Raw genomic sequence first — 17,181 nt, 5'->3', positions numbered from 1 at the left:
AATGAAGTTGCCAATAAAACACACACATAGTATGCTGTTAACAGGCAAAAAAGTAATATGCTACAATTTCTTATCGAATCGGTTCGTTAATGATTTGTAGCTCAAGGAAACATACACAGCATTAAAATGCATTCCATAAAATAACATTCGTACTGTTGTTGATTTAATGCGTGCCATATAAACATTTCATCGTATTGTCCTTTGTACGTGTTGGATTTCTGTAATTTCTCAAACTATAATATTTTTTTAAAACTTTATCCTTATTCATGTATATCTAGAATTAAATAGGTGAAGAAAATAATATTTAATATTGTTACAAGAACAATATTCCGTGTTACTAAATTTCTCGGAAAACAGATGTTTCAAAAGGCAAGACGAATGCGTCATCAGATATGGCGTACATATTCACAATTATTCTGTTAATATGTTTAACATGCTTTCAGGTTTTTGCACAGGGACAGGCACAGGTAATTATTATTATTATTAATATTATTATTATTTAACTTACACTTATGTATTCATTAATTCGACCTTTCACGTAATGAAAGATTGAAAGTGTAAATTGTATCAACTGATATACTTATCAAAATAATTTTTCTCTACAATTTCAGCTAGTTTATACGTATTAATTGTACATAAGACATGGCAAACTCATCTGATATTTACAAAATAACAACTACTAGCGCTATCACCTTAGCACATGCCTCTGCAACGAATTTCAGCTTCTCTCTACTTATATATGTAAAAATATAACTACATCAGTAATGTGTGCAACTGAATTATAGATTTTCTATGGTAGTCTTTACTGATATGATTACAACACACTTTGTATGTTCTTAAGTTGATATAGTATACATATTTAATTTCAGTTAACTATTTAGCCTAATGAATGCATGAAATGATATGATTTACAAAACATTAAATAGAAAATGAAGTCATTATCAGAAGAAAGAACGCAAAGACCTATAAACATAAAGAGCATTTTTTATAATTGTGAAATAACAGAATAATGTTTCAAAATTATATATTTATCAGTTAAAAGTTTTAAAAAATGAACAATAGAGACCATTAAAATATTTCCTTTTCAAATTTTATTAAAATGTAAAAGCCATTACATTTTATGAGATTGTCTACAAAGTATTAAAATATAGTGATCTAAGAATCTGTTTTTTTTTACAACTTATATAGTCATGGTTAGGTAAATACAATATTTATCATTATATTTGCACTATACAGTATATACAACTTAATAACAAGTAACATTGATGATGAAAGATATAATGGCAAAATATTGCTGTAAACTACAGGATTATAATGTCACAAGATATCAAAGCTGCACAAAATAAGATTTCTGTTTCAAAAATCAATAGCATCAAAATCAAAATCAGTAGAATCAAAACTCAATCATAACTTTCACAACTTCTGCACAAGATTTTAGTGAGGACAATACCCAATAAATATAATTTATTGATTAATTTTGGATCATTAAGTACAGGGTTAGCCTAAAAGAAATAGACATATTTAGTGGTTCCCCAAATGAAGAGTTTTAATGACATGATGACATAACGTGCATGAGCTGTAGGGTACATTTGGAAGTTTTTGTGGTACAACTAAAGATGTTCTTTGTGTGATCCTTTGGTTACACGGGAAACATCTAGTCTGTAGTCCAATTCTTCCCAAACACGCACCAAAGTCTGACTGTCCACCAATGCAACAGCATCTTACGGGGAACTTACACTTTATCATCTATGAAACCCCAAAGAAAGTAATCACACGGTGTGAGGTCTGAACTTCGTGGTGGCCATTGAGTTATAGTCATATTTTCATCAGTTGAACGGCCAATCCACCGCCTAGAAAGAACATAATCAAGGTAACTCCTTACATCGGAATGCCAATATGGTGGGGCTACCCTGCACAAATATGACATTGTCACTATCTTCTTCAAGTTGTGGTATCAACTAAAGCTGCAACATGTCCAGATACGTTCTTCCAGTATCGGTTTCTTCTTGAAAAAAGAACGGTCCATACACCTTTTTGGGCGATACAGCACAAAACACCTTAATAGTTGGGGAGTCCCTAATCTGCTCCACAATCTCGTAAGAGTTATCACTTCCCCACATACGCACGTTATATTTGTTCACGACACCACTAATGTGAAAGGTTGATTCGTCCCCAAATGTAAGCAGCTGAAGGAAGTCATCTTTTTAATCACAAAGATTTTGTATGAACACACAAAACTCTCAACTTTGTTGTTTGTTCCTTTCACTGCAGTAATTGCAACTGATATGGATAGAACTTGAGACGTTTGCGTAGAATGTTCCTGACAGTCTTTTGAGGGATACCAAGTTTCTTTTCTGCACGCGTCGTTGATTTTCTCAGGTTGTGAGCGTAGCTCGCATGAACGTGCTCAACTGCTTCATTTAACACTGGTGGTCTTCCCGTGGATTTATTCTTAGACAACCTATTCCTTCAAATTTATGCAACCAGCCATAAATGGACTGCCGTGTGGGTGGTTGTTTCCCATACTTTGTCCTAAAATGACGTTGCACTACAGTAACTGAATTTGCCTTGGGATATTCCAGAACACAGAACGTCTTCTCAACTTGACTCGCCGTATTCCTCCAAGCCACGTCAAGGTGAAGTTCAAGGGCAAAGCCGCTTACCTCATACACTCGTCACTGAAACAAAAGAAAAACTGTCAGCCGCAAAACTTCAAGTATATACGCATGTATCACAGGTAAAATCTTTTTGCTAAGAAAAATACATTACATTTTATACATAGTACAATTTGTCTATTTCTTTTAGGGTAAACCTGTAGGGCTTCTTTTAATAGTATCGTATCGCTCTTAGGAGAATAATAACAATAAATACAGTATTCTACTTAACAGTGAATGTTTTTACATGTAAAGTGAAAAGGTAAATCATATCATTTCAAATCAATTCATATTCTTCTGTTGCAAAATGAATAAAAACTCTAATTTATTATTGGCTACAAAAATACACACTTGCTCGTCGTAAACTTTTTATTTTTGTCGATTTTTTGTCCAAACTTACAGATTAAAAGAATGTTGCTTCATTCATGTGACTCAAACATGTCAGTTTCTTTTACCATTTTGATGTTCTCTATCGATCCAATACCATATACCTCATCTTTGCACAATATTATATAGTAATTAGAAATCAAAGTTTGATAGGTAATCGTAATTTTCGGATATGTATCGTGTACCATGTTGTGTAGTTTCATCATACTATTATTATATCGAAGATGCTTGACAATAGCATACTTCACGATCAGTTTTATGTCAATAAGTGGTATAGTTTATTGTAAAACATCAATTTGTTAATCTTGATTTTTTAGAAAACTTTCGTGAGGATTGACATTTACTCATAGACTATCATTGTGTTCAGCTCAACGTGATCTATCAATTGGTATATGTCTTATGTTTAAACTAATCTTTTCGTTAAACAATAATAACATTTTAGATTTTTTGTTAACTCGTTTAAAATACTACATACTAAGTTATTAATACCTTTGATTTTCGTAGCAGTCTCTCATTCTGAATTTCAAAGTTGACAATTGATAAAGGCTCAAATGAAGAATTTTCTTCCGTTGTTACCAGTAGTTCCAATGACAGCAAATGACATATTATCATCTGATTTCAATTATAGGAAATAAAATATATAAAACATTTACTCCAATGTTTCCTAAATATGAACTTTATGCCAAAGGAGACATATGATTAATGCAAATATATGAGATGAAAGGAGACCGTCATATTTATTAAATTCAACGTTCTCTGTTTGTTTCTATCTAAGATAAGAGTAAGAAGAGTAAAGGACTTCCAACTCTTCATTGTAAAAACTTAGCATGTTAGTTATGTCTAATATCTTGACATCTTTTAATTTTAAGCTCTCAAAGCAAACACTTGTTTTCTTAGACATCAACGCAACAAGTAAATGAGCTAGAGTACCTAAAATACAAATTCTTTAACTTTTAGATGACATTGGGAGTGTTTACAAAAGCGTCGATGCTCCATTTAGGAAAAGACCTCTTACGTTATTAGAATGAGTCTGTTGGTTCAGTAGCACAATATATCATATTTGAATAGCGAGACAATGATAGAAATGTCACAAGACTATAAATTACCCTTGCGAGTTCCTTTAGTTGATTATAAGGAACCGTTCGGCTTATTGAATATCAATGAATTATTAACACTTGTAAATGAAGTGACGTCGAGAAAAACGTTTATCTTAGTTACCAACAGTGTCTATAAAAAAGACAGTAAGAATATGAAACTGTTTGGTCGTACAATCTGTAAGAAAATTTCAGAAGGATCTAAGACAAGTTGATATGTAAATTATAAAAGAAACGAGAAAAAAATCATATATCCAAGATAGAAGAGCCTAACTTGAAGAGCAGGAAAGTATGATTGAAAATGTAAATGGAAGTAACAAAAATGGTGTCCGCAGCTTTACAAAAAAATAAAGAATAAAATATTTTTTTTTAAAAATGTGGACTTAGAGGAAGGGAATAGGTATGCCTCTTGCTCGAAGGAAAGGTGTCCCTGGATGACAATCCTAAATAAAAAATTGAAAAATGTATTAAACTGGCTTTGAGTGGAACCTGTACGGCTAGAAAGGATGTTATTTGTAGTAGTAGTCCCCCCCGTTGGCGCGAATGACTCATCCTCACTCTCTTTTATGACCGGGGTGAAAGGTCAATGACCTGGCCCGGGGTCAATGACCTAGGGGTACCTAGGACCACCCCCTCTAAATTTTGGCAGGGGTACCTTGGCCCACCCCCTAAATTTTGGCAGGGGTACATAGGACCACCCCCCTTAAATTTTGGAAATTGCCAAATCTAAAAATTTGGTATGGTAGCCTAGGACCATAGTATGTACCTCTATCAGTATTGGGTGTCTATGTCGTTCCCTTTTATGGGTAAAAAATTGCCAAAAATTCAAATTTCGGGGTTTTTTGACCTAATTTATCCCCTTTGATGAGGTGTTATTACCCTATATAGTTATATGGGTGTATACAGGGGTCCATTACCTTTCATAACATATGGGTATATTAATGCACCCCTTTAAATTTTTGGGAGGGGTACCTTGGCCCACCCCTTAAATTTTGGAAATTGCCCAATTTCAACATTGGGTATTATAGTATAGGACCCTAATATGTATTAGGTTAAATTTGGGCGGTCCACCTCATTCCCTTTTAGGGGTACAAAATTGCCAAAATATAAACGTAAGCAATACGTTATACCACGTGTTTGGTTTTTGGTCGATTTTATCCCCTTTGATGAGGTGTTATTATCCTATATAGTTATATGGTCATGTATAGGGGTCCATTACCTTTCATAAGATATGGGTATATTTGTGCACTCCTTTAAAAATTTGGGAGGGGTACCTTGGCCCACCCCTTAAATTTTGGAAATTGTCCAATTTAAACATTTGGTATTATAGTACCGGATCCTAACATGTATTATGATAAATTTGGGTGGTCCACCTCGTTCCCTTCTAGGGGTACAAAATTGTCAAAATATAAACGTAAGCAATACGTTATACCACGTGTTTGGTTTTTGGTCGATTTTATCCCCTTTGATGAGGTGTTATTATCCTATATAGTTATATGGTCATGTATAGGGGTCCATTACCTTTCATAAGATATGGGTATATTTGTGCACTCCTTTAAAAATTTGGGAGGGGTACCTTGGCCCACCCCTTAAATTTTGGAAATTGTCCAATTTAAACATTTGGTATTATAGTACCGGATCCTAACATGTATTATGATAAATTTGGGTGGTCCACCTCGTTCCCTTCTAGGGGTACAAAATTGTCAAAATATAAACGTAAGCAATACGTTATACCACGTGTTTGGTTTTTGGTCGATTTTATCCCCTTTGATGAGGTGTTATTATCCTATATAGTCATATGGTCATGTATAGGGGTCCATTACCTTTCATAAGATATGGGTATATTTGTGCACTCCTTTAAAAATTTGGGAGGGGTACCTTGGCCCACCCCTTAAATTTTGGAAATTGCCCAATTTAAACATTTGGTATTATAGTACTGGACCCTAACATGTATTATGATAAATTTGGGTGGTCCACCTCGTTCCCTTCTAGGGGTACAAAATTGTCAAAATATAAACGTAAGCATTACGTTGTACCACGTGTTTGGTCTTTTGGCCCAATTTATCCTCTTGGATGAGGGCCTATTACCTTATATGGTTATATGGTTATGTATAGGGTCTATTCCCTATTATAAGACATAGGTATGATCTGTCAGGAAAGTAAATGTACACCTATTTTTCGAGTCTGGCATTCCTGCACTCCATCCGTGGAGAGTATGAGAATTAAATCAATCAAATGCTTACTGAGGGGCAAAAAGAAAAGCTTAATCTGAATAAGACATTGCAGAGGGGCACAAGCTGTGAATACGAATAGTGCATTGTGTAAATAAAGGACGACACCGAAAGAGAAAGCCAGAAACAGCTGTTAAACTTACAAAAAAAGAGTAAAAATTGTCGAAGTGGGAACATAAAACACAAATACAAGAAATACGCCGACAACTAAATGCTGAAAATGCCATGGTCTTGGTGTAGTTGTTAAGGTGCTGGCTTACAAATGCAAAGGACGCAAGTTCGAATCCTCGGCAAGGACATTTTTAAAAATTTTTGTTAATAATACATACAACTCATGAGAGATGGTAAAAGAGGTCGTATTTAGTTTTTCGTAGTAATTATTATTGGTAATGTTTAGTACTGATAATACTTTTTGTCTTTGCGTATTGCTTTTGTTCTTGTCTTCATTTCGAAAGAGAAGAATATCCGAACAAATGCCACCAAAATTCCTCATATTTTGAATGTAAACGCCATTTGCAATTAGTAAAGAATAAAAATTGAACGTTCCGAAGTAACTGCAAAAAGTAAAAGGAAAAACATGGAAGTGGACCATACTCATGGTTACTAAAAATACAATTTCTACATGCCTTACACCTCCCGACCACGTTTCTACGTTAGCAAGTAAGAGGCTTGTGTTTAGGTTAGGCTCGTCAATACGTTTTGCAAAGGGGCCCGGTTTAGCTCTGACGCACCACAGGTGCGAGAAGGGAGAAAAACACTTTTTCTCTCTCCCTCTGTATGTCTATTTATCTATCTATTTGTATATATATATCGCTATTTGTGAATGCCATAACCACCCTAATTTTCAGCGGATTGAGACGAAACTTGGCACAAACATTAATTGTTGAAATATCTTGATGAGTTCGTTAACCAGAATAATCAGATGAAAATGTTCAAAATGGTGGCCCTTCAAACTCTTAAAAAGTTCCAAGGGAACCAAATTTCGCCCATAAATAGGTATTCAGAAAGTTTGAATAAATTTTCCTCTTTTACTGAAATATTTGTGTGCAGAAACTTATTGAAATATTGGCCCCGATTAATCGCCTAAAGAAGGTTCACACCCTTTCGCTACTGTTTTTTTTTTTTTTTTTTTTGCATGAGGGGGTTATTTTCCTATCGGAACAAGATGATTTTTAGTGATGATATGAAATTACACATTGAAAGTGAAGTAACTTGTGTAACGTGTTATTTGAAAGAATAATATAATAAATGTGCATTCCTCTAACACAGAGAACTGTAAATCATGTATTTCGAGTCGGGAGCCTGAATGGCGAGGAGTGTTATTTGATTTGCTTTTTAGTAACACATTGCACTGCAAATAAAGGTAGGCAACATTAGTGGTAAGTAAAATAATAATAATAATAATAATAATAATAATAATAATAATAATAATAATAATAATAATAATAATAATAATAATAATAATAATAGGTGTTGTTTGTGGCAAGGCAATATCTTCCTCAGTTCTTCTTCAAACGTAATGATTGTAACGCCATATCTCCCTTACAAACAAAATATTAGCAATTTATATCGAGAGAACGGGAAACTGTAGAGCGATGGGACCAACGTTGGACAGTATGCACTCATAGTACTCAGAAAAGTAAGCGATTTCAATGCAAAAGGAACGAAGAGTCATTGTCATGGGTACTCATGGGGCCACGGCAGAGCCCTCTTTAGGCAAAATGTCGAAAGCTTATATCGAGAAAACAGGAGGTGATAGTGGGATGGGATCAACGTTGGACACCGTGGACCCATAAGGAGCATCGAAAAAATTAGGGAGGCGGGCGCCAGCCAGCCTTACTTATTTCCACATAATAATATAAAATTATATTGTCGAAATACACACACGAGTTAGCTACTAATATTTCATATTATTATTATCATCTACAGCGTCTTTTCATTACGTGAGCATGTTTGACATTAAACCAAAGAGAAGATCCATCCTGTAGCGAAATCAAGCCGAGATTGATTCGAACTCGCATGGACGGCGCGAAAAGCCAGTGCTTTGTCCACTATTTTGTTAACTGACTCACCGAACGCGTTTCAGTAACTTACTTATTGCTAATTTTACTTGCTTCACTCGTTTAACTTGCTTTTTCTAATAACTTATAACGACAGGGACACGAACACAGAAACATCGAGAACAGTTAAAAATGATAGATTCTCTCCCGCCGAGAATCGAACCCGAGACTCCATACACTCAAGGCTCACGTGCTAGCCTCTAGACCAGCGGAGATGGCAACGCTCACTCTCTGTGTCGTTAGGGATTACGACCACTGTATTGCCAGCTATCACTTCTGTGGGTTGTATACTATGATCACATGTTTCTTCTTTGCTGGAAGAGTAAAACCTACATTATATGTAATACATGAGGTATTTAGACCTACATGCTCTTCATATAATGTAATAAAAGGGTCATGATGTCGGATTTTAATACATGACGTATTGCAGAATACAACATGCTTTGCATTACTTGTTTGTTTGTAGACAGCTACTAGCTTAGTGTTCTGAAAGGTTGTGTATAAACTAGGGAGAGCCCGTTCCGGAATTATTAGTTTTCGGACTCCCGAAAGTAAAGCCAGACAAATTCCGGAATTCGGAAAATTCCAATTTTGTAATAATTTCGGATTTCGGAAAAATCCGGAATTTAGAAATTTCTGATTTCGTTAACATTCCGGAATTCGGAAAATCCGGATTTTTTCGAAAGTCGGAGTTTTTCTCAATTCCGGAATTTTCTAAATTCCGGATTCTTTCCGAGTTCCGAAATTCTTCTGAATTCCGGAGTATAACTGAATTCCATAATTTTGCGAAATCCGGAAAGTGAAAGTTCCGCTTCCGAAAAATGAATTTATTTTGGTTAATATGAATCGTGGCGGAAATAAGACTTTGACCAGGTAATGGCGACTGCTTTGAAAGAAATGGGAAGTATGAGAATTCAATCTGTCATATTTGTAGTTTCGTGTGGAGAAAGAACGAACTTGTGAACCAGTGGTTTAAGAAAAACTCAAGTTATTAATGTAAACTTTGCCGACATCATAAAAGAAATACGAAAGACATTTTGAATCGAAAAATATAACATACAAGTTTGCAAGCGGAGACAAAGAAACCTAACGTAACCAGACTAAAGACGGATCGTTTACCGCGTAGCGATCGCGGTTCAGTGGTCTAGGTGCTTCTGCGAATGCACGTTGCAATTTTTTTTTTTTTTTTTTTTTACTTTAGAATTTTTGATGGCGATTGATCAGCGATAACATACGTTTTATTATATTCAGATATTTGAATACTCGGATGTTTCAATACTTGAACTATCAAATCTTCAGGAATAATAATAGTAATAATAATTATTATTATTATCTCGTAGAAGATTAAAAGCTAGAAGCTAAATTATCGCTCAGGTCATACCATTACAAGGAGAAACGTGACATTTGGAAATAATATTTCGGTTTGGTTTAATGTTGCTCACGAGAAGAGGAGTTTCTCATCTCGTTTCTAAAACAAATAAAATAACATGAGAATTAACATTTTACATTCGAGACGGGTCAGGGCTAAATCAAAATTTTCGTCTCTCTTTGGAGATGAGAATCGAGACGAGACGAAAAGTATCGTAAACATTTCCTGTCTTGTCTCGATTCTCGAAATAGTGTATGTCCATTCTTTAAGTAACAATTGCTCTGTAGACTGAATCTCATAGGCTATTTCGTTACATTGTATTTCAGAGCTCATTGAATTATGCTCTGTGTAGGTATTTTTGTAGCAAAGCTTTTATATTTACCTCTGCATATTCTAAAAATTAGTTTATTATATGCCTTACTGTCGCGTGATATTCAGTTAGAAAAATATATTTATTACAGTTATTTTCCTCAAAACATACTTTCTACATGAAACATCAATGAAAGGTTCTAGTTTAAAATGTTGGTAGTTGCAGAGGTGTCTTGAAGGTACGGAACCCTTTCCCCGAAATCTCTACTTTTAAGTAAGTTTTGCCAAATTTCAGGGCAAGTTTAAAACTTTTATTATTATTATTATTATTATTATTATTATTATTATTATTATTATTATTATTATTATTATTATTATTATTATTATTATTATTATTATTATTATATCAACTCCATGTATAATCTTTAAAAGATATACGGTTTGTATCTGAATAGTAAAAGCTAATTGACTATCGATCTCGGTCGTCTGGAAGTCTTCAGGAGGCAAAAATATCGGTCACGTTCTGGGTTTGAGTTCCGAAGGGGCAAGTATTCGGGCTCGAGCAAAAAATTGTTAAAAGTTATAGGCTTCATCCAAACATATTCAAAACAGCTGGGACCGGGTTTGGGCTTTCCAACGGCTCGAGCGGCTCGGATTACAGCTCATTCAATATCGAACCGAATCGAGAAGTGAGCCGAGCCAACAGCTCACCACACCGAGCCGATTTGAGCCATCGGCTTAGTTGAGCTGAGTCGAAACGTGCTGATGAACTAGTTTCAACTTAGCTGGCTCGAACCGGTTCACATGAGCCGAGTAGGTGACCCATCCCAACCGAGAAAGCTCGAGCCATCGGCTCAATTGAGCTGAGTCGATGGCTTGTTCCAACTAAGCCGGCTCGGGTCATCGGCTCATCCCAACCGAGCCGACTCGAGCTGTTCGCTCAGTTGATACGAGCCGAGCCGGTTGATATCACTACCCGAGTTGGTCTTCTGCTTGGGCTCAAGAATTCGACCGTGCAGATCTCAGCCTTGATTTTAAGAACTACAGTATATACTTATATTGGTGATTACGACATTTGAGGCTGTCTCGTAATAATAATAATAATAATAATAATAATAATAATAATAATAATAATAATAATAATAATAATAATAATAATAATAAACTCTTGTCTTCTCGTTATCTAGACGAGACGAGATACACTAAAATTGCCCCACGAGATGCACTAAAATTACGAGATGAGACGCACCTCTGTCGTGAGCAACACTAAAAGTATTCCACATTACTGCTTACATTCCTCATGGCTTTTGCTTTCCAGTCTGATCAGGCCAATATTTCAAAACGAGTTAAAACGAGCTGAACGAGCGAGCGAGCCATTATCAAACTCAACTCAACTCGAAACTCGACCTCGAAAACAGCGACTTGGCTCGGAACTCAATTCAAGAAAATTACCTTTGACTCGACTCAAATTGTACTCGAGTCGAATTGAATTTTGGCTCCACTTGTGCTCATCCCTATTCGTGTTTGTATTTTATGTTTCCACTTCAACAATGTCTACTCTTTTTTCTCCTTTTACCTGCTGTTTCTGGATTTCTCTTTCGGTGTCGTCCTTTATTTACACCGTGCTGTATTCTTATTCCCAGCTTGTGACCCGCTTCAATGTCTTATTCAGTTTAGGCTTTTCTCCTTACATTGACTTCACATGTGATTGATTTAATTCTCACTTTCCGCGCACGACCGATGAAAATGTTTTATTATTATTATTATTATTATTATTATTATTATTATTATTATTATTATTATTATTATTATTATTATTATTATTATACTATTGAACTTGCACGGCGAAATTACTGTATAATACGATATCATTTCTGTAATTTTACTCCATTGTATGTTATTTAGTTTATTAATGGGCACTAAATTGTCTCCAGATCAACGAATAAATTAACTACGGCATGCACTTTGCTGGAAATATCATTACAATAAGATTATTGGTTCGTTCCAAACATGTTCATGTAATGATATTTCCACCAAAGTGCATGCCGTAGTTAATTTACTCGTTGATCTGGAGACAATTTAGTGCCCATTAATAAATTAAATAACGTACAATGGAATAAAATTATTGAAATGATATCGTATTATACAGTAATTTCGCCGTGCAAGTTCAATAGTATAACAATAATAATAATAATAATAATAATAATAATAATAATAATAATAATAATAATAATAATAATAATAATAATAATAATAATAATAAAACATTTTCATCGGTCGTGCGCGGAAAGTGAGAATTAAATCAATCACATGTGAAGTCAATGTAAGGAGAAAAGCCTAAACTGAATAAAACATTGAAGCGGGTCACAAGCTGGGAATAGTGCATGATGTTAATAAAGGACGACACCGACAGAGAAATCCAGAAACAATAGGTAAACGAAGAAAAAAAAGAGTAGAAATTGATGAAGTGGAAACAAAATACAAATACGAATAGGGATGAGCAGGGGTCGAGCCAAAATTCGACTCGACTCGAGTTCAATCCGAGTCGAGTCAAAGGTATTTTTCTTGAGTTGAGTTCCAAGCCAAGGCGCTGTTTTCGAGGTCGAGTTTCGAGTTGAGTCGAGTTTTGTAATGGCTCTCTCGCTCGTTCAGCTCGTTTTAACTCGTTTTGAAATAATGGCCTGATTAGACTGGAAACCGAAAGCCATGAGAAATGTAGGCAGTAATGTGGGATACTTTTAATGTTGCTCACGGCAAGGGTGCGTCTCCTCTCGTAATTTTGGTGCATCTCGTGGGGCAATTTTAGTGTATCTCGCCTCGTCTAGATAACGAGAAGACAAGAGTTTTTTTTTTATTATTATTACGAGACAGCCTCAAATGTCGTAATCACCAATATAAGTATATACTGTAGTTCTTAAAATTAAGGCTGAGACCTGCACGGTCGAATTCTTGAGCCCAAGCAGAAGACCAACTCGGGTAGTGATATCAACCGGCTCAGCTCGTATCAACTGAGCGAAGTTGTTGTATTACTATACATCTGCTTCCGCCCCTGTCAAATCTGGTCGATCTCGTTGACGCGACATATTAGCTTTTTTATACCCCTTTCTTCGTTTACTGAACAAAACAGTAACTATTCTGAAATATACTACTGCGCATGCCTCGTAGAAAAATATTTCTGATGCCAATAGTTTCCGTTTTGTCCAAGGAATGTTCTTTTTCTTATTCCCAGCATGACCCTTTTATTACATTATATGAAGAGCATGTAGGTCTAAATATCTCATGTATTACATATAATGTAGGTTTTACTCTTCCAGCAAAGAAGAAACATGTGATCATAGTATACAACCCACAGAAGTGATAGCTGGCAATACAGTGGTCGTAATCCCTAACGACACAGGAAGAGGGCGGTGCCCTTCCCGCAGGTCTAGTCGCTAGCACGTGCACCTTTGGTGTATGGAGTTCCGGGTTCGATTCCCGGCGGGAGAGCATCTATGGTTTTTTACTGTTCTCGATGTTTCTGTGTTCGTGTCCCTGTCGTTATAAGTTATTAGAAAAAGCAAGTTAAACGAGTGAAGCAAGTAAAATTAGCAATAAGTAAGTTACTGAAACACGTTCGGTGAGTCAGTTAAAAAAAAAAGTGGACAAAGCACTGGCTTTTCGCGCCGTCCATGCGAGTTCGAATCAATCTCGGCTTGATTTTTTATCCATTTGAGAGAAAATATTGCTTCTTTACGCTACAGGTAGTCCACTCTTTTCGTATTTTTCGCTGTCGTTCACAGTTAAAGTAACTGACTATTATTCTTTCTACGAATGATGGATCTTCTCTTTGGCTTCATGTCAAACACGCACACGTAATGAAAAGACGCTGTCGATAATAATAATAATAATAATAATAATAATAATAATAATAATAATAATAATAATAATAATAATAATAATAATAATAATAATAATAATAATATGAAATATTAGTAGCTAACTCGTGTGTGTATTTCGACAACACAATTTTATATTATTATGTGGAAATAAGTAAGGCTGGCTGGCGAACCCCCCCCCCTATTTTTTTCGATGCGCTTTATGGGTCCACGGTGTCCAAAGTTGGTCCCATCCCAGTATCACCTCTCGATATAAGTTATTGACACTTTGCCTAAAGAGGGCTCTGCCGTGGCCCCATGAGTACCCATGACAATGACTCTTCGTTCCTTTTGCATTGAAATCGCTTACTTTTCTGAGTACTATGAGTGCATACTGTCCAACGTTGCTCCCATCGCTCTACAGTTTCTCGTTCTCTCGATATAAATTGCTAATATTTTGTTTGTAAGGGAGATATGGCGTTACAATCATTACGTTTGAAGAAGAATTTATTAAGATATTACCTTGCCACAAACAACACCTATTATTATTATTATTATTATTATTATTATTATTATTATTATTATTATTATTATTATTATTTTACTTACCACTAATGTTGCCTACCTTTATTTGCAATGCAATGTGTTACTAAAAAGCAAATCAAATAACACTCCTCGCCATTCAGGCTCCCGACTCGAAATACATGATTTACTGTTCTCTGTGTTAGAGGAATGCACATTTATTATATTATTCTTTCAAATAACACGTTTCACAAGTTACTTCACTTTCAATGTGTAATTTCATATCATCACTAACAATCATCTTGTTCCGATAGGAAAATAACCCCCTCCTGAAAAAAAAAAGCCTGACCGTAGCGAAAGGGCGTGAACCTTCTTTAGGCGATTAATCGGGGCCAATATATCAATAAGTTTCTACACACAAATATTTCAGTAAAAGAGGAAAATTTATTCAAACTTTCTGAATACCTATTTATGGGCGAAATTTGGTTCCCTTGGAACTTTTTAAGAGTTTGAAGGGCCACCATTTTGAACATTTTCATCTGATTATTCTGGTTAACGAACTCATCAAGATATTTCAACAATTAATGTTTGTGCCAAGTTTCGTCTCAATCCGCTGAAAATTAGGGTGGTTATGGCATTCACAAATAGCGTTATATATATACAAATAGATAGATAAATAGACATACAGAAGGAGAGAGAAAAAGTGTTTTTCTCCCTTCTCGCACCTGTGGTGCGTCAGAGCTAAACCGGGCCCCTTTGCAAAACGTATTGACGAGCCTAACCTAAACACAAGCCTCTTACTTGCTAACGTAGAAACGTGGTCGGGAGGTGTAAGGCATGTAGAAATTGTATTTTTAATAACCATGAGTATGGTCCACTTCCATGTTTTTCTTTTTACTTTTTGCAGCTACATCGGAACGTTCAATTTTTATTCTTTACTAATTGCAAATGGTGTTTACATTCAAAATATAAGGAATTTTGGTGGCATTTGTTCTGATATTCTTCTCTTTGGAAATGAAGAAAAGAATAAAAGCAATACGCAAAGACAAAAAGTATTATCAGTACTAAACATTACCAATAATAATTACTACGAAAAACTAAATACGACCTCTTTTACCATCTCTCATGAGTTGTATGTATTATTAACAAAAATTTTTAAAAATGTCCTTGCCGAGGATTCGAACTTGCGTCCTTTGCATTTATAATCCAGCACCTTAACAACTACACCAAGATCATGGCATAGTGATGGTTTAGTTGTCGGCGTATTTCTTGTATTTGTGTTTTATGTTCCCACTTCGACAATTTTTACTCTTTTTTTGTAAGTTTAACAGCTGTTTCTGGCTTTCTCTTTCGGTGTCGTCCTTTATTTACACTATGCACTATTCGTATTCACAGCTTGTGCCCCTCTGCAATGTCTTATTCAGATTAAGCTTTTCTTTTTGCCCCTCAGTAAACATTTGATTGATTTAATTCTCATACTCTCCACGGATGGAGTGCAGGAATGCCAGACTCGAAAAATAGGTGTACATTTACTTTCCTGACAGATCATACATTTGTGCACCGGGAGGGATACTTTGGCCCACCCCTTAAATTTTGGAAATTGCCCAATTTAAACATTTGGTATTATAGTACTGGACCCTAACATGTATTATGATAAATTTGGGTGGTCCACATCGTTCCCTTCTAGGGGTACAAAATTGTCAAAATATAAACGTAAGCAATACGTAGTACCACGTGTTTGGTTTTTTTGTCGATTTTATTTCCTTTGATGAGGTGTTATTATCCTATATAGTTATATGGTCATATATAGGAGTCCATTACCTTTTATAAGATATGGGTATGTTTGTACACTCCTTTAAAAATTTGGGAGGGGTACTTTGGCCCACCCCTTAAATTTTGGAAATTGCCCAATTTAATCATTTGGTATTATAGTACTGGACCCTAACATGTATTATGATAAATTTGGGTGGTCCACCTCGTTCCCTTCTAGGGGTACAAAATTGCCAAAATATAAACGTAAGCATTACGTTGTACCACGTGTTTGGTTTTTGACCTAATTTATTCCTTTGGATGAGGTCCTATTACCTTATATGGTAATGTATAGGTGTTCATTCCCTATCATAAGACATAGGTACATTGATGCACCCCGGGAGGGGATTCGGTATCATAGTACATGACTCAACATGTATTATGATAAATTTGGGTGGTCCACATCGTTCTCTTTTAGGGGTACAAAATTGCTAAAATATAAACATAAGCAATATGTTGTACCATGTGTTTGGTTTTGGCCCAATTTCTCCCCTTTGAGGAGGTTCTATTACCTTATATGGTTATATGGTCATGTATATAGGTTCATTTCCTATCATAAGATATGGGTACATTGATGCATCCTTTAAAAATTTGGGAGGGGTATCTTGGCTCATCCACTCGGTTTTAGAAATTGTTTAATATAAGCATTTGGTATCATAGTACAGGTCTCCAATATGTACCACTATAAATTTGGATGGTCCACATCGTTCCCTTTTCATAGGTAAAGAACTACCAAAAATCAAATTTCGGAGGTTATTGACCTCTATTTAGCATGTTATATGGATATGTACAGAGGTTTATTACCTTTATATGTTTATGTTCCCTTTTAAATTTGGGAATTATCAAATAACAAAATTCGGTAAACGTTTTCTAAGCCCCATTGTAGATGTTG

At 35.3% G+C, this 17,181-nt stretch overlaps 1 protein-coding gene across 1 annotated transcript in view; it reads left to right on the top strand.

Annotated features, from left to right (window-relative positions):
* The first annotated feature begins 344 nt into the window (after positions 1-344).
* LOC145691833 (uncharacterized) overlaps positions 345-17,181 on the top strand; it is a 76,044-nt gene continuing 59,207 nt past the window's right edge. The window contains exon 1 of the mRNA XM_081767150.1: positions 345-467. Within this exon, the coding sequence (XP_081623276.1) occupies positions 393-467 (75 nt within the window). The 5' untranslated portion in view covers positions 345-392. The remainder of the gene's footprint in view (positions 468-17,181) is intronic.

The sequence above is a fragment of the Thermobia domestica genome, chromosome 8 (assembly GCF_964235325.1).
Source record: "Thermobia domestica chromosome 8, izTheDome1.hap1.1, whole genome shotgun sequence".
In the NCBI taxonomy this organism is placed as follows: Eukaryota; Metazoa; Arthropoda; class Insecta; order Zygentoma; family Lepismatidae; genus Thermobia; species Thermobia domestica.
The sequence above is the reverse complement of the archived record's forward strand: the minus strand, read 5'-3'. Positions and strand labels throughout refer to the sequence as shown.